Source organism: Callospermophilus lateralis, chromosome 10, assembly GCF_048772815.1.
Source record: "Callospermophilus lateralis isolate mCalLat2 chromosome 10, mCalLat2.hap1, whole genome shotgun sequence".
In the NCBI taxonomy this organism is placed as follows: domain Eukaryota; kingdom Metazoa; phylum Chordata; class Mammalia; order Rodentia; family Sciuridae; genus Callospermophilus; species Callospermophilus lateralis.
Genome location: NC_135314.1, coordinates 93,784,895 through 93,808,212, shown reverse-complemented (window position 1 = coordinate 93,808,212; position 23,318 = coordinate 93,784,895). Strand labels below are relative to the sequence as shown.

Here is a 23,318-nt window from a genome sequence, read left to right as displayed (position 1 = left end):
AACATTTCCTGACCAAACAAAAGTGTTAGTGAAAGAAAATGAAGATTGCAAACCCAGGAGAACTAAAGCATATTACACACCACAAGACACAACTAAATCGAACACTAGGTGATCTCAAAATAGAACATATGATAGGGATGCTGAGCTAAGGAGGTGCATGTGGCCCCAGCACTGAGGAAGAGAGCTGAAGTGTGAGGAGCTGGTATGGTGGCTGAGGGCATGGCTGGCACACTGCTGACCCACGCATCTTCCCTGCAGTAGTGGGAAACCGCCCACGCCTTCGATGCAGGCCGACGGGAAGAATGACCTTCACATATCTTCCATTTGTAGAAGGGTCCGGGCAGCACACCACAAAAGCCTTACTACAGTGTGCATCAGCTATTTTAAACTCGCAGTGTGGAGCCAAATAATTGTGCATGAATGTGAGATGCGAGCAGATGTACTTTGGGGAAGCCTAAGTAGAAGGGGAGAAAACCAACTTGAGGGTTTCTGTGGAGAGCACGGCCCGATCGCTGACAGCTGCTTTGATTAAAAAGGCAACTACGTGAGGCACTGAAAGAAACAGATCACTTTCTAACAGCAGCTGACAGTCTTGGCTTCAGCCATCCTTAGTGAGAAGGCAGGCAGGTTCCACAAGAACTTGTTTCCTGCCTCTTGGGTGCTCTGCAAGATGGTGGGTAATGTGACCTAAAAAAGCTTATTGTATCATTAAGAAAATTAAGAGCTTATGAAAGAGTCAAAAAACAGTGTAATTTAGTATGGAATTAAGTCTACAATAAATAGTGTTGGAGGTCACTATAAAGTCAGTACATTCTTCATCACTTTGCAAAGGTAAACTGAGGCAGTTAGGAACATGCGGGAAATATATGCATTGATTTGGGGGTTAGAAAGATGGGGGGTTAGCATACACATGGCTCTGGGTTTGATCACTAACACCACAAAAAGAAAAAGAAAAAAAGAAAGAAGGGGGTGGGAAGGTAGGCACATGTTGTAAGAGCTCAGGAAAGTAATCTACCTTTTTGGAGCCTAAGTTTTCTCATCTATAATGAAATACAAATATTACAAGTCCCAGTTTTTTGAGATAATTAAATAAGATGAAAGTTATAAAGTGTAATACAAAATAAACATCATTGTTAATCTTCTCAACTAAAGTAAATAAACAAATAAAAAGGTAGGAGAGCAGGAATGCTAGTCATTTGAATTTCAAGTTTAAATTGCATTGTTTCCAAACACAATTATGGAGCATTGGGTCATGGTCATGTAGCTCCAACAGTCAATCTTGATCTTGACCTTCTATGGCCCAGTAAGTGAGCATGCAATTTATCAGGGCTTCAGGGACCCTGTTTATCCAGATTTCTAGTCCCAGGCACTAATGGTAGTTAGTGATTCAGTGAAATAGCAAGGATCTTACTAGAGATGACAAGAATTCATTTAACCATGACAGAAATGGTTCAGCCAGTCACAATATGGCCCATTGAGGAAAATGAGTTAGAATGTTTCCAAGAGAACAACTGAGGCTAGAATTAGACTAAACAGTCTTAGAAGAAGAGTCATCTGCTATTGTGTAAGTATTCCTACAACTTAATTATTAGGCACAGGGACAAGATTACTGAGAAGCTACCTCATAACAAAAAATAGTGGAACCAATTTGTCTGAAATTTAAAAAGAAGAGTAATTTTAATAAGCCAAGTCCAGTACTTTAGGAAGATCTATTACTTCAACCAAAAGACTTCAAAATCAATTCTGATTTATTGTGTTAACTTTAGGCACGACATTTAAACTCTAATGTCAAGTTATTTTCAGCTGTAAATGGGAATAAGAAACCTGTTGAAGTCCCTCTGAGGCTTAGAAATGATGCAGTTCTTACTGAATTATATCTTTAGAATCAACATAAAGGAGCTTTGAGGGTTTTTTCCTTTATTTGTTTGCCCTTAAGATCATGGGAATTTGTTTATTTTTTAGTATTGGTGGTAGATGGAGGGAAAAAAAGGCTGATATTTGACTGTCCCCAACAAAGGTGGCAGCTATTACTTTTCTTAAAATGGGGTTTGGCCACATGACTTGCTTTGACCAGCAGGACATTAACAAATGTCCTGCAGCAGAGACACAGGAGGCACTTGTGCTTTGGGGATGACCCTCTAGTGCTTACAAAAATTCCGTCCAGCATTGTAGGAATTGGCCTCCAGAGGATGAGAAACTATGCAAAGAAATGGCAATTTTCAAATGCAAACAAACTGATGATTCCAGGCCAGGCTTTCAAGTTGGTGATAACCTCTGATGGCAATATGATGCTCAGACTATGTTCATAAAGTATAGCCAAAGCCAACCGGACATAATGTTTATTGTATATGTTGTATACACACTATTTCGTTTAATACTCAATACAGCTCTATGGTGTCAGTGTTTCCTTTTTAAAACATATTTTGTATTTGTTCTGATTCATTCTAGATGACAGTAGAATGCTTTTTGACACATTATATATAAATGCAGTGTGAATTCTCATTCATTTGGTGGTACATGATGTAGAGTTACAAAATCATATGTACACATACGGTAATGATGTCTTTTTCATTCTACTATAATTTGTACAAAAAGTTTGCCCAACATTTAACTCTTGATCCATGGAACAAGAATAAACCTATGTTATTTCTATAACAATCCAAGGGACTGATCATCATTAAGTCCAGACTCGTAAATGCTTTACCCTATAAGTGTGCAAACTTGGGACACTAGCTAGAACTTTCTCTTTCATAGTAGCTGTTGCTCTTAGGCAGGTGTTTGTGTTAACATATCAATCATTCTAACCTTCAACATTGACTGAATGTGACAAAAATGTGAAGATAATTTATTGTTCAAGGATCACAGAGGACAAGGATTTAAGGAGATTATCTCTATCACTCAGAAAGTGGTCTTAAATTTTTTTTGTAATAATCTGTAGTAGTGAAATTCTTGATAGAAATTTTATTCAGGATGACAATCTATAGCAGACAAAAGCTAATTTAAATCAATAAACATTCACTTTTATAGCTTTAATTGTATAATATTTACTTACACAGTGACAAGAGACTGCTTTAGTGACTATAAAATTAGAATTTATAAAAGAAATTTAAAGTCATGTATTTGCTTCAATGTCAACTAATTTTTGGTTTTGTTTCAGTTTGAAGGTAAAGAGAAAAATCTCCATTTCCTGAGATAAGTAGTTGCAAATGGTAAAAGCTGTTTTTAGAGTTCACCCTGAAATTTCAGTAGTAACTTCATACTAAATGACATTCTGCATGTGAATGGGGTGACCTAGCATCCAAATTAAGAGGCAGGCATTTTCTAATGTAGTCAAAGTTGATATCTAACAAATGATTTGAGGTCTGCTTTTTAAATCACAAGTTTAACGTTAAAATACATTAGAAAATAAATGAAAATTAAGCGCCTGTGAATCACCAAAAATTCAAGGTAGGGTTACGTACTTGCAATCTATATTTTTACAAAGCTGAGAAACAAGCCCAGAGTGGCTCAATAAGTTGCCTGATTCTGCACCTCTTCATTGCAGCATTGACAACTGAGGACTTTGCCATGACATTCTGCAGGCAGCAATGGATTTGTTGTATGTATTCATCCTAAGCTCAATGAATTTATTAAACAAATATTTATTAAATGCCAACTCTATCCTAGGCATAATGCTCAGTGCTAATAACATAGTAATATAACCCATGAGCATAACAGATTCAAGCTCTGCCAAAATGAAACTTTCTGGAGTCTAGTGGGAGACAAAGATGTACAACAAAGAATGATATAGATGTATGCAAAATTACTGCCATGAGACATATGTAGTAGCTGATCTCAATGGACCCAAGAATTGCGAGTTTGAGTTGAGTTCTGAATTCCATGTGGAAGTCATCCACTGAGGGACAGGAAAGAGAAAACATGATATCTAAAATTGGGGAAGGAATCATTTTTCTTGGAGAAAACAGCATGTGCCAAGGCCCTGTAGCTGCAGGGGGATTGCATACAACTTCCTAAGATGGGTCATTGTGCCAGAGGAAGAAAACCGAACTGTCTACAAGAGGCCCAGTAACTAACAACAATGTGCCTTGCACACCATGTCTGACATATCTAATGCTTTGTAACTATATTTACTTCTTACACTAACTTTATCAAAGAAGTGATTTTATTCACATTTCTAGATGTGGAATAGAGAAAGTTAAGCACTATGCCCAGGGTAAGAGAACCATGAAGTGTCATAAGTAGAGCTCTGGAAGAGTCTGATCATTGGGCCAACCTTCACCCTCTTACTTACAGGAATACATAATGAAGTAAGATGTGTATCTTTTTCATACCTAATCCTCTACTGAAGCATAAAAGAAAACCATGAATTAAAAAAATAAAAAGCTCTAAACTCAAATGACCCAGAAGTAAACCAATTTAAGACAATGACAGGATGATGTCATTCATTTGGCTAAAGTCCACCAATAATGAGATAGCTTATATCCTTAAAGATCCTGAACCTACAATTCAGGTAAAAGGCCACAGGGATTGGAATGAATTGTGTTTTCTAACAGCAAAAATAATGTAATTGATCATGGCTCCCTCTGTGACTTTGGTTACCAGGAAAAATAACTACCAAGTTTTCTGTGGTCTGCAATTTGGATTTTACTTCCATCTGGCTTTCAACTCTTTATATTTCATGTCTATATGTACATGATCATTTTGAATAACATCTACTATGGGCCAGGTTCTGCATTAGCAAGCTCTGCAGGGGAGACCATGGTGGAACAAGCACAGCTTCTGTTCCTGGCTTTAGAGCTCATGGAAGTCATTAGGCTTTAAATGATGGAGGACTTTTCATAAAGGCAAGACCAAAGAAGACTCAAGTCATCAGGAAGAAAGCCAAAATATTGACAAGGAAGTCAAGCCACAGAAAACAAACCAACCATCCCCACAAAACAATAAATTTCAATAAGAGAAAGCCCAGAAAAGAAAGGGGGCAGACCCAGCGGGTGCAGAAGTGCGGACAGCACAAAGGAGGGAATGGCCTCCAGAGAAGACCCCCAGGGTGGGCCCACAGTGGAGGAACTTGTTTCCTGTAGTTCTGCATCTGAGCACTCAAGGATTCCAAGCATCCCAACTTCTTGAGCCAATTTCCTCATTTGCATGCTTCTGAACCTCACAAGGGACTGAGAGCTTTAAATAAAACTTTAACCAAATGTTTGGAGATATATGAACAAAAGGCACCAATGAGTTCAAACCACTATGATGCAAAAATCTTTTTTTAAAACCAGTTCTCATCTTTATTAGTTTGGAGGTATGGATAGTAGCTCCCAGGTCCATGTGTTTGCTTTTAAGCAATCTCCCTAACATGTAAACATACACACAGAACAAGCCCAATATCCAGGCCATACACCAGCACACACGAATGTGCAAAGACCCAGACACACACAAGCCACCAAAGGGGGTATAATCTGCATGCAAGGTAAGGACAGATGCTGAAGTGTGCACAGAGTGGGCAGCTCAGTCTGCTCATTTTTAGAACTCTAGAAGCTTTCCAAGTTGTACATGGAGTACAGCATACATAGCTGAAGTACCGGAAATAGCCCCAAAGGTGCAGAGTATTACGGAGACAAAAAAGACATTTTATCTTTGTTCTGTGAAAAGTTCTTATTTTTGTGCTTTATCCGAATGTTCTGCCTGCTAGACATGTCTACCTGAATAGCCCCAAAGGAAAAGTTCTGAGGTGGTCTCTGCAAACGAGGAGTTCAGGAGAGGATTCCCAGGCTGTACTGAACCCACCTGAGGGGCAGGCTCCCACCTGTGGAGAGCCCCCCTCCCCACCACTAACCAAGGTCTGCCCATGCTGTAGATCTCACCTAGGGGTCACTGTTATAGTGTAGATGTGAGATGTCCCCCAAAAGCTCATGTATGAGATAATGCAAGAAGGTTTAGGGGTGAAACATTTGGGTTATGAGAGCCTTAACCCAATCAGTGCATTAATCCCCTGACAGGGATTAACTGAGTGGTAACTGAAGGCAGGTAGGGTGTGGCGGGAGGAGGTGGGTCCCTTGGTGGGTGCCTTTGGGGTTTATATTTTGTCTTTGTTGAGCAGAACTCGCTCTCTGCTTCCTGGTGCCATGTTCCCTGCGTCTTTCTTCTCCCACTCTTTGGCCATGATGTTCTGCCTCACCCCCAGCCCTGAGGACCAGAGGTGGCCATCTATGAACGAAGACCTCTGAAACCGTGAGCCCCCAAATAAACGTTTCCTCCTTCATGGCGGGTCTTTTGGTCCCAGCAGTGAAAAAGCTGACTAAAACAGTTGCTTTCTCAGAGAACATTTTCTGACCACTCAGCTAAGTTAGTTTTCACTTAAAATTCTTCCTTGATCCTCTGTACACTCCTTGAGAGCAAACCAGAACTCTGATGAAGTTACTGTCTCACTGTCAAATGCTTTTCACACATGTTGGAATAGAAGATTCCAGAAGATGGTGCTCATTTCTGTCTTGTTCATTTCTATCACCTTGGAGTTCAGCATTTCCATTCATTTATTTTCAATGAGTGAAAAGATGAAATCCTTTTTGTGATTCTGGTCTTCAGCTTTCCAGAGAGAATCTAGCCCTACTGTCTTTCCTGGATCCTTCCTGAGTACTTATATTTTAATAGAGACATACTATTCAGGGTAGACTAACAACCCTGTGACTGAGATGGAGAGACAGACCAAGTCTATTTACACATATTAACAATTGACTCACACAGGTATGGCACGAAACATAGTTCTAAAGAACCGGTGGCCACCACATACGTAGCTGAGGAGTTGCAATGGATACTCTAGAATCCCCTTCATTCCTATGACCTGTCCCACTCAGTCAGTCTCTGTATCTTACCAAGACTCATCATTAAAACCATGTACTAAGGATGTATTACTATATGTCAGACACTAGATAGCATGTCCCACTTTAGTCTCAGAACAAGCTTACCATATATGTATACTCATCTAACACAAGAAAACTGAGAGAGGCTCAGAAAGGTTAAGAAATCTATGCAAGGTCATAATCAGGAAGGGGAAGAGTGGGATGTGAACCAGCTCTGCCTGAATCTGAAGGTCACGCTGTGGAGACTCCTCCCATCTCTTATCCTATGAGACCGCTGTGGTAAGTGTGGATACACCCTGCCAGACTGCACTTGAACTGTGCCTCTGCCATTTCCTCATGATGGGGCTTCGGTGAGTTGCTTTCAATTCCTTCTTTGTAAAATGGATATAATAACAATATTCCCTTGAGGGGAGTTGTTGGAAAGATCATATGAGTTAATACACACTGAACACTAAGAGCAATAGCACTTGGCATATAATAAGCACTCAATTGATGTTAGCCATTTTTATTTTGGCCGTGGCAGTTGTTGTTAGCATTAACAGTATCGTTATGTGTTGTGCTACTATTCACTCCATGGAACTCCTTCCCATGGGAGGGATGAAACAAAAGTAATTGAAGCACTGTGTCCCCTTGACTCTACCAAATGACCCAGGAAGGGAAGATTTTTTTTTTTCTTTTTGTCCAATTTTAGCAAACATCCACTAAGCCCTTTAACATAAGCAAAGCACCCTATGTATGACAGGCTACTGGGAGAAGGTCACATCCTTACTCTTCAATAAGAGATGGAGACTGCTCCTGGGCTTCACCTACAACAATTCAGTAAGACAAAAGCCTGAACTCCACGAACAAGGCTTAAGACAGATCCTTCTAGCAGGCAAAATGCAACCATGTGACTCTGCTGCTGTTCAACCTCTGGCCCTACACTGGCTGCCACAGTGGTTTGGAGAAAAGGACCAGAACTAAGGCCTTCTAACCCCAGTAAAGCAATCAAACAAACAAACCTGTATGTCTCTTTTATATATTGGGTTTCCCCAAGACTATTTGATCAAAGTGGTGTATGGGAAAAAAAAAAAAAAAAAAAAGAAAACCTTGTAAACTCCTTGTTACAGTATTCAATTCTTTCATGACCGGGTCATGATTTGTCTGGATTTTTCTTGTATCAATTTCTTGTTGGCAGTTTTCAACATCAAAACTAAGCTGTGTACGGCTTCCAGAACATGTTTCTTCAGCCTCCATGCCTTGGCACATCCTGTGTCCTTGGCCAGAAATTTATTTCCTTGGTTACTCTCCAGGGCTGGCAGTAAAGACTGCCCTATCAAACCTGATAAGTAACCTTCTTTATGAGTTTTGTAACTTTATTGCAAAAGGTATAACTTTCCTTTAAAACATTTATAGTCAAGTTGTGTTATCATGAGCTCCTCTGCAGGCAAAGGATCATTTGTTCAACTTTAAATTTTCCTTGTCTGTCATCAGGTATGTGTTTAGTAGATGTTTGCTGAATAAACCAATCAAAAAGGAATCACACTAAATGAAACACTAAATACCACTCTATATTAATTGAAGGCCTATCGCAATGTGGCTGAGAGGATGAAGTTAAACTTCTCAGGCTGAAATATTCACCATACCACAGAAGAGCCATGTAACATGGAACAAGATACTTAATATGTTCTGTTTCCACATCTCTAAAATGGGACTAATAACAGAACCCATTGTATAGGTTGTTGAGGGGATTAAATGAATTCATATACACAAAGTATTTCAAGAAGTTCTACTGTATAATAATCACTCCATCAATGTTAGCTATCATAATTATTATTTTTGTCTAGATATAAAAAAGTGGATAAGAGACAATTTATTTAAGGACCAAATCTCATTTCTGCACACCCACAGCACCTTGCCCTCTCATTTCTGCAACAGTTCTCCCTAACTCTTAGTCCCTGTGTAGATTCCAGAACCAGGCAGCTAACCTAAATCTGGCTAAAAAGAATCACAGACTGGTTCAGGGATGGGGACATGACCCAAGTGAGGCCATGGATACTCAGATTGACACTTGTGCTGGGACTAATGACAATGAGGTCATGAGAACATGAGACTGGAGCTGGGGGTGGGAAGAAAGCAGAGCCCAGAGATGGACAAAGACAAAATTTCCCATCATATCATGTGACTTCCTGGATCCTGCTGAATTTTTGTGAACATGTGTTTGTTTGTTTTAATGTATACAAGCCAGTAAATTCCATTTCAGTTTCATCAGTTTGAGGAAAGTTTTGGCACCCGCCCCCCCCCCCCACACACACACTCCCAAGTGTTCTGAGTAATGTAATCATAACCAGTAATCGTAAAGGTAAAAGCTTACAATATTAAGTAATTATTTCACTAAGTCTTATGTGTCCTTTAGGTTTTCTTTGTAAAGGGACTAGCTTATACAGGGATTTTTTTATTCAAATGAAAATGGGGATTAGTTAAAAGATTATTAAAGAATCACAGGCTCTTCACACTTGGTGTCCAGAAAAGAGTTAATGCAAGATCCAGGAAAAGGATCTCTAACTCTGGGGTGTGTAGGCCTTCTTGAGGAGCTTATAGATAAGACAGGTTCAGAGGCTGCACCCTCTGCAGCAGGCTCAGGTATCTGAGTGTTTCCTGACCAGCACCCCTGAGGTTGGAAGTCTGATTCCTCTTGGCTGTTGAAGATAAATCTAGAGAACACAAATCCAGCAGGGAAGGAAGCTCCATAAAGCAATGAAATGGAGAGATTTTCCTAATGACTTGGGGAACTAAAAGAACTTCTAAACCAAGTCCAAGAGTAAGCAGTAATTCTGAAGCAAATGCCGACCAATTTGGAAGGGCCTCAGCTCTCAGGCTGGAAGGATAAAGACACTGTATCTAATTCTCTCTGTGGCTGCTTTGTATAAAAAAGGAAGTGACATTGAATAGCAACAATAATTTAAAAATTAATTTCAAGCTATGACTTCATAAATTTCATTAAAATGAACTATAGTAGTGTGTAGTAGGTCACAGCATGCAATCAACAAAGATGATCTTTGAGAATTCATCTCAGTTTTTAACAGAGCAGCTATAATGAGCACAATTATGATAATTGGTAAGAAGCCTTTGCAGCATTCCATCGTACACAAAAGACAACGTGGAAAAATGGAGTTGCTTGTTTTACAAAGGCCCCACATGAATTTCCCAAAGGAAATGTTATGTTGACTGTGATATGTAAGGGGATGATACAAAAGTCACCTGATGCCCATCAGACACCATGGACATAAGAAAACCATTTCCTGGTGTGTATCCATGTTTGCCTTTGTTCAAAATCAGTGGTTAAATAATAGTCAATAATGTCATTATCCCAGAAACTTCCCTGGCTTTCTGAACAGGGGTTTTCCAACAGAGTTGAACCCAAATACTATAAAGCATCCACTGTACATAATGGGTTGACACTCCCAGGCATGTAAAATGGTGTTAGTATTGTACCAGCCTTGGGAAAACTGAGAAAGCAACTCTCAAATAATTTTCTGTAGAATTTCGCTATGTAATGAAACCCAGTTTAGAAGGGCTGACCCTCCTTAATCTGAACATACACACTCTAGGATAAACTATTGGGTGACTTTTTTTTTTTTTTTTTTTTAGCTCTAAGCAAGTGGTTCTCTGAACAATTTAAATCCTCACCAATAGAACCAGAAACTGGAAGAGTAATATTCAATGTTCTCAAGTCAAACTTTGTACATCAACAACATTGTGCACTGAGATGAATGATGTCAGTGAAACGCAAATGTAGTTCTGCAGAGCCACACAACAGAACTTAATCTACAGCATGAATGTCTTGGACTCCATCCACAGCCATTAGTTGTTAAACTGCCAAGCACATCTCATTATGTGGAGATCTGATTCAATCCAAGGAAAACACAGTAGTATGACTTCAGCAAAATTGCAAAACAAACTGATATGTTCTGTGGTTGGGTTTTTGTTAAAGATTTACAAACTGATAATGGGTTTCAAGGCAAAGGCTTATAGTATCTGAATTTGATTTTGGTGTCAGACCCTGCTAAGTGAACTATCCCAAATAGTTCACTCCCCCTTCATTTGTGACCTACATAACTTATTTTTAATAGGACACATTGGTAGACTAAAAAAATTACATTTCCCAAGCTCCTTTGCAACTAAATATAGCAAATGGAAATAGAAGCAAAGATGTTGTATCCATGTAGAAAAGATTTCACTGGAATGGGCTCTTTCGGCATCCTTGAGTTCACCCGCCTTTTTTTGATTTTGCAGTCACAGAGTATGATCAATGGAAATCCAACAATCAACTTGAACCACAGAGTGACATTAAAAAGGGGAGCTTTGTGCTAGAATGACAGGGCAGAAAGATAAGCACTTCCTCTGCTCCACCACACTGCTTCCACACATCCCTGGACTGTCAACTTTCAGATCCCTTCGACATGAGAGAGTAAGACTCTTCTACATCCTTAACACTCTGTTTCAAGTGGGAGAGCATAATCCTAATTAATATAATCCACATGCAATTTCTTTTTTAGTCAAGGCAAAGTGAATTTAAAACTTAATTGAGATTAAATATTTCAACTGATTTGTAACCTCTGCAACTGGAATAATGTTCTTAAGACAAGAAAAAAGAAGTAGAACTTCAACCAAGTGGTAATATACATAGGAACAAAACTTTTTATTTTATTATTTTTTAAAAAAATTTTCATTAATTATATCTAACTTCTTAAATATAATTTAAAGAGGAATTCAGATCAGTTAATAGCTAAGGAAAGAAAACACAATGTGTGGTATAAATGAGAATTGGTGAAATTGGTATTGTGGTATGTAATCGCCATCTAACATATACTTATCAAAGGTAACAGACTGGGTCTGGAAAGCTTTGGTTTGAAGTCAGGCCTACAGACATACTGTGTGTTTTTCTTGTTTGTAACTTGGTTCTCAATACTTTTGTGTGACTCATTCACTCTGTGTCTACTTATATTGAGTATTCCACTTCTCGGCCAAAAGGGACTTTGGTGTTTTAGCTTTCATGTACAGCAGACAGATATCTCAGAAAAATCCTCAGGACAATAAAAATTATTAGCATGCTTTTGATGTCCAGTGAATACTTTGAAGTCTGATTTTCACTCTGCACTCTTGAAAAGGCATTAAAATATTTTAAACAGATCTAGCAAACGGATTGAAAGCATTAGATTGCATTTAAAATAAAACCTGCTCCTTAGATTGCTTTTGATCATCCAGGAAGACATCTTGTTTCAGTGTTATTCTATAATAAAAAAAAATTTGTGGTTACATGATTATTTGGTCAAAAATGTTTGTTTTGGAAAATATTCATGTTAAATATCCTACTAGGATTTTAGAGCTATCCAAGCTCTTGTCTACTCCAGTGTTAGGTAGACCTTTGGGGAAACTGTTAAGACGCATCTCGTCTGTGTAATTTCAGCATTATTCTTTTAATGCCTTGAAATCCTTGTTCTGCCTTCATATGCAAATATCCATGGTTATGTTTATGTAAATTATTGGCACACATTATTCACTCTAACTACCTGCAGCGGAATGTAGGTACTGAATTTAATTAGAGTGATTTATCCATGGTCTCCTTAGTCTCTTGTTGCATACTCTATATGAGAAGCACAAGTGGGTAAGGATCTTAAATATTTAGAAAGATTATTTTAAATAATCTTTAATAAAACATTTTTTTTCTATCACTAACTACTTTGTTAGAAATGTATAGCTATAGAGACAATAAGGATACATTACCCCTGTGACATCCATGACCTTAATGGCTGCCAGCTGGCCCGTTTTGACATGACGACCCTGTAAAGAAAAAAAAAAGATTTAGTTCTGATGAGTAATATCAGCATTCTGTTCCAACCATAAAAAATTGCCAGAGTCAATGTTACTGTATGTCAATGGGGACACAAACTCGGTCACATACACACTTCAAATGTTGTGAAGATTCATTTCTAGTTAGTATTTATTTTGTAAAACATTCCTCACCACTTTGTCTTTTGGGGTTACTTTCGCAGTGGGTATCAAATTAAATAAAAAGTGCAATGCTAAACAATTTGGTTCTGCTCCTCTTCAAAATGTAAGTAAGAGCTTGGGTGAGAGGTGGATTTATGTGGAAGGGGAGCCAGCCTGGATGGAGGACACATGAATGTCCATCAGAAGAAACAAGTGGAGAAACTTTAGTTGTCCTGATTCTTAATATTAAGTACTATAACAAAATCAGCTGTATACACTTTTACTATAATTCACTTGAGATTGTTCATTTATCTTTATCTTAGAAGGGGATCTAAAATGAAATAGCAATTAATCATAGTAGTAGCCAAGACAGTGCTGAGCTTTAGCAACAGCTCCCCACAACTGGGCATCTTTGGATTTTGGAACTAAAACAAACGCAGCAACCACACTGAGGAATCAGAAGAAAATAGCACAGCAGTGAAGAGCAGGGCAATCCCACAGTTTCTCTTTGCTCACTCCTTAAAGAAACTTAACGTATACTCTGATAACAGCAAAGATGATCAGATCCATTACTTGTAAACACATTTTATATATGGTTCCCCAAATACATTTTATGTACTACCAACTGAGTATCCTTTATCAGAAATGCTTGTTTCAGATATTTTTTCCATATTTCAGTATATATGCATATACAAAAATGAGATGGGATTCCAGTCTAAACAGGAAATCCCTTTGTTTCCTGTATAGCTTCCACCCAGGTTGAAGGTAATTTTATGTATTTTTAGTGTGCCTGTGTCTTGATGGTGATAATCCCATGAGGTCAGGTGTGAAATTTTCCATTTGTGGCATCATGTTGGTGCTAAAAGTTCCAGATTTTGGAAAACTTGAGATTTTTGGAGTAGGGATCTCAATCTACAGTGCTATCAGGTAGTATATTATAGTTTCTAAGATCAGCTAGGTTCAAATCCCGTGATCTAAAACAAGTCCCTTCACCTTTTAAATCTCAGTTTTTTCATCGAAATAAAACCTTAAGTGGAATTTCCCTGGGTCCAAGCAGGGGCCTGATACCCAAGTCAAGTCAGTCCTGCCTCTCAAACTCTTCCCTGTGGGAGAGCTGGACGCACCTTTGCCAACACACAGTTTGAAAAACTTAGCACTAGATTTTTAACTCTTTAAGATTCAGGGAGTCTTCTCTGAGTGAATAATTTGTTTCAAGGGTAGAACAACCACCTTGCTTTTTCTAACAGCACCCTGAGACTGAGCAGAACTAGGTTACAGCAGTACTGGCCCAAGAAGCAAGGAGACAGAAAAGCAATCCACAATAAATCTCAGATGCAAAGTCCTGGGTTGTCTGGGGCTTGAAATCAATAAAATATCTACAATTTTTTGAACTTAATGTATTTTTTTTGTTTATTTTTTATAGTAACCACTATGATTGTGAAAAAGAAAAACGTGTATTTTTTTCCTCCATTTTAAATTTCACCTCCAAACTGAAATCATAGTTCTCCATGGATCTAACAGCAGAGAGAAGTCAGCGAGATCCTGCAGGTGGGGACAACAGCAGCCTCAACACAGTCCCAGATCCAGGTATCCCCACGTGCTGGATTGGGAAGGCTTCGGAGTTATCAGAGCCTGATGATCATGGAGTGCCCGAGAACCCGCCCAGCCTAAGCAGCCCCACATCACTGGAGGATATCAGACCAAATGAGGATCCAGATTGAGGTGGATCTGAAGGGAATGGCTAGGAGTAAACTGACCTTTAGGTCATCAGAAACCTGAAGCACAGTGACAATTAGGAATTTTTAAGGAGGCAACCTGACAAAAACACAAATAAATTGAGGAGAACAGCCCCTAAGGTGCCTAACGATCGTGGCTTTTTACAGGTGACGCCAAAATCTCACAGCTAACGAGGCCTGTCTCCCAGGACGCCTTCACCTCTATCCACTGTTGCCATCTGGCTTCTGACAAACCCTCACTGGTGAAATTTTAAAATGATTTTTTTTAAACAAACTTTTTCATATTTTACTTGAATTACACACGGAACTGTTCATCTTTTGCTTCACATCAGAGTTTTTTAAACTTCTTGTTCTATTTGGGGGCAGGGTACTGAGAGAGGATGTTACATCACGAGGGAATATAAAGTACAATTTTCATGTTGCTCTCAACTTTAATTTATTTCCCCTGACAAAGAGAAATTAAAAATACAAACATAGACAGTATCTAAATTTGAATCTAAAATACCTGTTCAACCAAGGACTAAAAAATAAATTATAAAAAGAAAAAAAATCACTAGACAAGAGTTTAAAAAAAAATATCTCCACAAAAATTAGAGGACATGTTTTGTCAGAGTGCAGTTGCTGAGTTCATTCTTTCTTTCTTTCTTTTCTTTTCTTTTTTGACCAAGGATCAAGCCCAGGGAAATTCTACCACTGAACCACATCCCAGCCCTTTTTACATTTTATTTTGAGACAGGGTCTCGCTAAGTTACTGAAGCTGGCCTCGAACTTGTAATTTTCCAGCCTCCTCAGCCTCTCAAGTCACTGGGATATTACAGGCGTGTGCCATCACTCCCAGCTCCTGAGTCATTTCTTTTCTTTTTTCTTGGTATCAGGGATTAAACCCAGGGGTGCTTAACCACTGAGCAACATCACCAGCCGTTGTTTTATTTTTCATTTTGAGACAAGGTCTCACTAAAATGCGGAGGCTGGCCTCAGACTTGAAGTCCTTTTGCCTCGGCCTCCTGAGTCACTGGGATAACAGGCCTGTGCCACTCCTGAGTCATTTCTGAATAAAAGCATAAACTAAGAATTTATTTTCTTCCTGAAATAATCAATATTAACAAAAGTTAAGAAACCAACTAAATCTATAAAAAAAAAAAAAAAACTGACCCAAAATCTAGTGTCAGATAATATCCTAAAGCATAAAAAGTCTGTCCACAAGAAAGAAGGAAGAGAGGTACCCCAGGGGGAAAGCAGATCATATGGGGTCATGGGTGCTGGGACCATGGGCCAGTCTGATTCTCAGACATGCTCGCAAACACAATTGACTCTCCTTATCTTTTCTACCACCTCACTTTAAGGTTAAGAACTACACCTATTTCAGTTCCATATAAAATAATTCAACATCAAGGTAAAAATCCAACTCACTCAAGTAGTACAGTACGCTAGCCCTTCCTTTATCTCCTCTGAAAATGAATGCAAGAGAAAAACAGCGGTTTTGTCTGAAATAGGCACATAACCCTCACCTGGGTTATTGCTGTTATTTTCTAAGAAACAGCAAGACAGCTCTCAAGCTGCTAGCCTGAGGCCAGGCTGGAAGGGAGCACGCTTTCATTTCTAGGTCACTGAAATACATTTGTTTCTAGCAGAGTACACAAGCCAAAGTGAGGTCATTGAAAATGCAGACAGTCCCCCCACCATCTCCACACCCCTGTCCAAGGACTGGCATGCAGGCAGAGTGGCTCATTCTTCAAATTTGGCTTGGAGTTAATCTCACCTTTACTGAGGCAGTCTGCAATTTCCTACTTGCAAATGAGTGCACTACCTTTGAGCTTCACAGCATCCTATGCTAACCCCATTGATCAGAGTGCCGTGATATTTTTCAAAATGAGCGTGACCAGAACCATGGAAATACATCAAACCAAATTGAGGACCTGGGGGAGTGATTCAATCATACAGTGCTTGCCTAGCATGCATGAGGCTCTAGTTTGATCCCCAGCACCATAAAACAAAACAAAACAAAATAGTGTAAAATATGTAGTAATGGCAGCTGTTGCTTCATTAATCAATTGTTCTGGCTACATCCATCTATATCAGTGTCTATCTGTCTACCAGTCATTGAGGCTGGGATGCACCATCCAGATTCTCCATTACAGAATGAAGCACCTCAATCAGGTCTCTCTCTCTCTGGGACATACTCCCGAGGGCATGCTCCCTCCCAGAGACAGCTGAGAAAGAATGACAACTTGGATAAGGACAGAAATAAAGAATGAGACTGAGAATGTCAGAGGCAGACAGAGCCAGGAGATATTCAGAAGGCCAAAGCAGCAGGACTTGAGATTGGGTACATATTTCCCCCATGCCTCTCATACTGCATGGCACAGAAGGGACTCAGGGAAATATTTGCTAAATAGCAGATTGAATGAAGGAGTGAGATTTGAGGATTACATTTGGGTTCCTGGTATTGTCCACATGTCCACTTTGGTTTCCCTAACCCCTTACATTTCTATCCAGCCCCCAACACAGTGCCTGGGACCAGATGGGGTGAGATTATAAGCAGGGTTTACAATCATTTTGTCCATAAATAAGAAAGTGAAAGATGAATTTCAGTGGACGAAGATCTTTTAAACTCTACAGAGAAACCAATTTCCTTTTTTTCTCCATAGATCACAGGGAAACTAGAAATTAGCTTTAGCTCAGCTGTACCTCTGAGCTGTACAGACGAGAGCAAAGGTGAATCCTGGCTTTTCACTACCCGTCAAGATGAAAGCTTTAAAGGCACCTATCTGGATGCTTTCAGGAATGCAACTTTGCTTTGAGAAAATATGTCTGGAGGCAGAGAGAGGTAGACAAGATAACTTTATGGAAAGATTCCAAAAATCCTTAAGATTAAGAACGTGAATGTTCACCGAACACACTTGGCACAGGGTCTACTCCCAGGGTTTCCCCAGGTCAGAGGAAGCCCCTGGGCTTCCTTGGCCAGCCCGTGCCTTCTACTGGTAGCTTAAAACAGTATGCTGGGCATGTCTGCAGAACTGCGATCCAGCTGCCTCGGCTCCCAGACTGTGGCACGGGGAAGTGAGGTACTGACACGGGGCCATTCCCACGCAACCGCTCCCACCCTGGCACCCTCGCTGTGAATTCCTCCGCCTGGCACCTCTGAGTGGCAGAGAATGGATAGTTTTCAAGACTGTTCAGGGGTGGGCCAGCTGAGAGCTAAGGCTTCCTCACAGACGCAAGGTGGGAACAAGAGGCTGCTTCATTTCCCTTTGTGGCAGTCTTGGTGGCTGCCAGCCGGGCTCAGTTTATAAATCAAAATGGATGCAAATCATATAGACACAATTTTTAGCAGACAACGGTTAATGTATGCAGATTCCATGGCAGGGAGCCTAGTGCCTGCACCCAAGAAAGGCACGCACAGCTGAAGTGACAGCCGTGGTGAGGCAGATGAGCTAAGGGGTGGCCGGAGCTGGGAAAGCAAGGAGAACCAGTCTCTGGGCCATGGCCTCAAGCCAAGAACACATTCCCAGTGACCTCCTCGCACCCAAAAAAATAAGCACAAATCAAAGATGTACCAGCTCTTGTCTAATTTAGGTCACAGAGTCACCACATCATGTGGCCTCTCATTCTGGGAGAACCCAACCCCCTGGACATGGGGGTTCAAAGGATGGGGACAGAACATGCTCAAGCAGCCAACTCTTCAGCCTCCTCAAATATTCTGCTCCTTCCCACGGGCACAATAGTCTTCTCTGTCCCCCACGTCAGGGGTGGCATCCAGGGACAGAAACAGTGTTTTAAAGCCTTGGGACCTGGACCCCAGTCCAAGATGAAGTGTATAATCCAAAGAGGAACAAATATGAGAACCCTGTGGTGAGTTGGGTTTTTTCTCCCCTCAGACAATAAAAGGCATTCAAATTAAGCAGGAATCTTTTATTTTTAAAAATTTGGGGGGTCAAAATTAATGGAATGTTCTTAATTTTTAAAACTTAACCATAGTTAATAGCCTTCTGTCAGTTCCCAGTGGTTGTTTTTGGTTTTCTACTGTGGGTGACTGAGTAAGATTTTAATACTTTGAAATCTTGGAGGAAGAAGCGTTTTAGAATTACATGGATATAGTAATAGTAGCAGGGTCGGTAACTCTCTTCAGACACAAAGATGGGCTGTTCTTGATACAAACTGTAAAGAGTCACATGTGAAAGGGCTTAGCCCTCAACAGCTTGCACTAGCCTGTGTGACTTGCACAGAAACCAACTTCTCTTTTGCTGAGGCCCCCAAGTCTTAATGCCTTTGGGCCTTAAGATGCAAGTGAGTGTCTCAGGCCCCTGTCCTGCACACAACTGAAGGGGAAGCTTCTCAAAGGTAGGGCCTCTGCCTGACATCTGTTTGATCCTCTGACCTTCCTGAGGAAGCTTTTTTAACCTGCAGGTGTTAAATGATGCTTGGAAACATGCAAGTTTCTAGGCCTAGTGAGCCCTTTAGGTTGCCACAAATCACAATGCGCAGACTCCAGTGATCCGTCAGGAGATCCAGCTGGAAGAAGCCTGATAAAGCTTGCAGAGAGACTACTTCGACTATTCCTTAAAGAAAAGGGGACCAGAGAAGGGCTCAAATACCTTAACTGGAGGGGAAAACCTGCAGCATCTGACCTGTTTTGCTCCACAAGGTTTTGTTTTTGTTTTCTTTTCCAAGTGTTAACTAACAAATGCAAGTAGGCCCTGGGGACCTCAGTGGCCATTAGCACTGCACAATTCATAATCTCACTGGTTTCCCTGAGGACAGGGTCAGGCAGAGAAAGTCACTACAGGAGAAAAGCAAGGCTAGACAATGCCTGCCCAAGCCCTCCATCTCTGGCTCCCTTTTCCTCAGACAGTGCTAACTGGAGGCGGGAGGACCCACTGCTCATTTTTTAATATGTCTAATCAATGGCTCCTCTGCGGACTGCTGCACAAGGCAGCTCCCCTCAGGAGCTCTGGCAGGCCCTGCGCTCACTCCATCCCATCTCTCCGCTGCAGATTAAAAAGATATATTATGTCTTTTTCCCTTGGCCCTGCGCAGGTCTGCCCACTGACAGGGCTACATTTCACTGCACCTACAGTACGGCTTCATGTTGAAGCCAGCCACCCGCAGACAGGAGCCACAGCAGCAAGATCAGGGCTTCAAGTCCAGTGCAGTTCACAAAGAAAAGGACCACAGTGTTCCCAGCTGTCATTCTCGGAGCCCTAGGAACACAAATGGGGATCCATTTGATTCTTTCTCGGGGCTGCTGGTGAATAAACCCTCTCCCACAGTGTCCTCAAACCTCCAGAAGTTTTAATTAAAACAAAAGAAATGTCAAACAGGAAAGCACTGGAATATAATTAGGGCCCACCACACCTCAAGTAATACGGGGGTGGGGGGGGGACTAGTAATGAAAGGAAAGCTTTCATGTTCTTACTGAATCCCTGCTCTGTTGCTGACACAAAAATCAATTTCGGTAGGCTTTAGTTGAATCTGAGCAGGAACACGAGCGACAGATGAAATTTAGTGAGCAATTTACTGGAGTCATAATGATTCCCAATGGAAGGAAAAAAAAAAAAGACTATGATGAGCACTCCTAACCAAATGTCTCCTCAATAAGAAAGTGTATGTGTGCATTATAGAATCTATATTATATATATGGGGGAGGGGTTAAGACTCATCTATGTTTTATTCTTCAAAAAAATATATAAACTTGACATCACACCCTATAAAACATGGTTTTCAACAGGGTAATTGTGCCCTCCAGGGGACATCTGACAATGTCTAGAGACATCTGACTGCTGTGACTGGTGCTATTGGCATCTAGTGCTACTGGCATCTAATACATAGAGGCCAGGAATGCTAGGAAACCTTCCGTATTGCTCAGAGTACCCCCTTCCTCCAACAAAGAATTATTGTACACAAAATGTCAATGGGATCAAGTTGAAAAACCCTGTTTTAAGAGAATTTGACGTTTAATGGGTGCCCTGTGGATGCTGAATGCTATGCTAGTGTCTCTAATATTACAAAGATGAAAAGGTAAGGCCTTGCCCTCAGGGATTTCTCATAGGTAGGAGGAGAGACAGGGTGGATGGGAACAGCATTGTTCTTTCTTTGCTTAGTAGCATTTTAAAAATGAAAAAAAAAATGTTTTTTTGTTGTTTTTGAGGAAGGGAATACTTCTGAAATCCCAATATCTACATAGATTCTTTAAAAGAATACAGGTAATATTAACACTAATGTAACGGCACCTGAGACCACTTTCCTTCTGGCTTTTTTCATGTAATAGAGCAATTCTAAGATCTTCACTATCATTAAGTAGCATATTCTAGTTTTTTTTAAAAAAAACACAGTAAAGTAGCATTAGGACTAAACAGAATTTGGTTTATGATATTTGGACACAGAGGTACCATTTCTGCTAATTATATTAATTTTTGAAAGTCTGTCCTTTTAAAAAGTTGTCCTATTATTGCTTTTCAACAATATTTAGATCTTTGTAATAAAAGTGTGCATGTGTGTATGCATTCCATCCTCACAAACACTTATGGTTTTTAACTATTGGCAGCTTGAGGCAGGAATAAAATAATTTTGTTTAAAATATAAATCATGATGAACTTAAAATAGATGATCAATTATAAGAAGATAGCAGTATTTGCCTTTATTCAATGGAAGGTCTTCATGTGCAAGGATATGGGAATCTTGCAATTGCTGTACAAGATCTGTTTCCAATTAATAAGGGAAGTAGAATCATAGCTTTATAGAAAGAATAAGATGAGCAACATTATTCTATATCACTGACAACCATCACCACCTTTGAGGTACTTAAGGATTAAAGAACTCAAGCTTCCTGGATACAGGCAAAGAATATCCAAATATGGAATCCTCGCTGTGTTTGGGAGGATCACTTCAGCTGCAATAGAAATCTCTGCTGAAAATCTCTCCCCCTGATGGATGTCTTCTTGTCCTCACAGGCTGCACCAGCAATTGTGTTTTCTGAGCTAAGATCTGAATGTTGTTGTTTGGGTAGGAATACAAGAGGACATAAAGGACATCAGAAAACAGAAAGTTGTTTTTAAAGGCAGGTAGCACTTATATATTCATATTTTTTTCAAAGTGGATGGCCATCATAGATGACAGCGTTTGGTCAGCAAACACACCCATCCCCAGGAAGCTAGTCTCTGGGAGCAAAGATACAAGTGCCTCATGGGACACCTCTATCTTCCCCTCCAGGACAATAATGCTGAGAATACTTTTGTCTGAAATCTTAAAAGTGGATGAAATGTGATGATACCCTGAGAAAGAATGAGGACTCTTTTAAATAAATAAGACATGCCCCCAGCTCTGGGCAGGCCTGAACGTAGCTGGTGAGTTAGAAAACGTATTGATTTGCTGCTAAATTTAGCTGTAATCTACCAGTGCTGTGGCAGGTAGCTTCCCCTCCAGGAGGGTGAGGTTTCCCTGACTCCAGTGCAATTCTCTACACCATGCTTTCAGGCCTCCAGCCTAGGTTTCCTGCTCAGAGATTATTAAGAAGAGTGGGGAGAGCATCTTCCTGGCTCTTTGGACAATCTTCTCAAGCAGTTTATTTCACACAGGTGTAGAGACAATTATGGATCTGTAGCTAGTGTTTTGTAGACCCATTAGAGAGGACTGGAGGTTAAGAGGAAAGAATTTGGGGGAGCTATGAGATACATTTGGATGCTTTAGTGGGTCTAGAGTTACTTGGGGTCTACAGTTTATCTGTAAAATACACATAAAATTATTAGCTCTCTAGCGTGTAGTAAGGATTAAGTCAATATCTGCAGAAACACTTGGTAGAATGCCTGGGTAAAAGATGGAGATGCTGCAGTGTTGAGCATATTGTGAGGTCTCTTTCTGATCTCTTCTGCTGCTCCCATCCCTTCTTATTCACCACACTGAAGACCCTGAACCCTGTGCCTTCCTCCAAGGTGCCATTGGGTCTTTACTTCTCTTCCTTCTGTTGTACCTGCTTGCTCACTTCTTAGACCCCAAATGTCACCTTCTCCAAGAATCCTTCCTTAGACACCATATATAAATTTTCAACTCCACACTAATTTTGACTACTCCCTTTCCCTGTGTTAGGATCATCTAACAAACTCTACATCTGATTTATTTATTTATCTTGTGCTAAATTCCCTGGGTATTCCCTGCTGTAGGAAAGAATATCTTGAAGTCAGGGGCTTCTTGTTGTCTTGTTGATTACTCCATTTTCAGGAGCAGCTTGGTGCCCATGCATGTGCTGTGTGATGAACTCCCGACCTCTTTGCAGACCCACTTTTCTAAGGCCCTCTGTTCTCTTTTGGGGGAAAAAAAAAAGCACCTTCTTGAAAAAATAACAACTCTGATGGAACAAGTCCTGTCTTCAGAGAAGAAATCTGAAGCTCAAAGAAATAAGTTTTTCATAGGTCATATTTTCTTTTCATAATGGCCCTGTATCAAAGTAAATGGAGCAAGAAGATATTGTCTTCCCCTTTTTATTCTATTTAAGTTCTCTCTAAAGCTCAAAGGATAAATTAAAATACTTGATAATCACAATATATTTTCTATCCAGGAAGATTTATTTTTGCAAAAATGTGATTGTTATATAAATGTTAACAACACAGATACTGAAGAGTACTGAAAAGTAATACAGACACAGTAAGAAGTAGTGGTGATTCCATCTCTGAATTAAATTTCTGCCAGTAACAGCCAACAGATCAAGCTTATAGGAAGCAAAGAAGCATGTGGCTTAGCTTTCAGAACCAAAAAAAAAAAA

The 23,318-nt window shown here is 40.0% G+C and overlaps 1 protein-coding gene across 8 annotated transcripts in view; it reads right to left on the bottom strand.

The window, feature by feature from the left end:
* Tnik (TRAF2 and NCK interacting kinase) overlaps positions 1 to 23,318 on the bottom strand; it is a 374,517-nt gene that overhangs the window by 141,546 nt on the left and 209,653 nt on the right. For all 8 annotated transcript variants that reach the window (XM_076867736.2, XM_076867738.2, XM_076867743.2 and 5 more), the window contains exon 3: positions 12,621 to 12,677. In XM_076867736.2, coding sequence (XP_076723851.1) covers positions 12,621 to 12,677 — 57 coding nt within the window. The remainder of the gene's footprint in view (positions 1 to 12,620; positions 12,678 to 23,318) is intronic.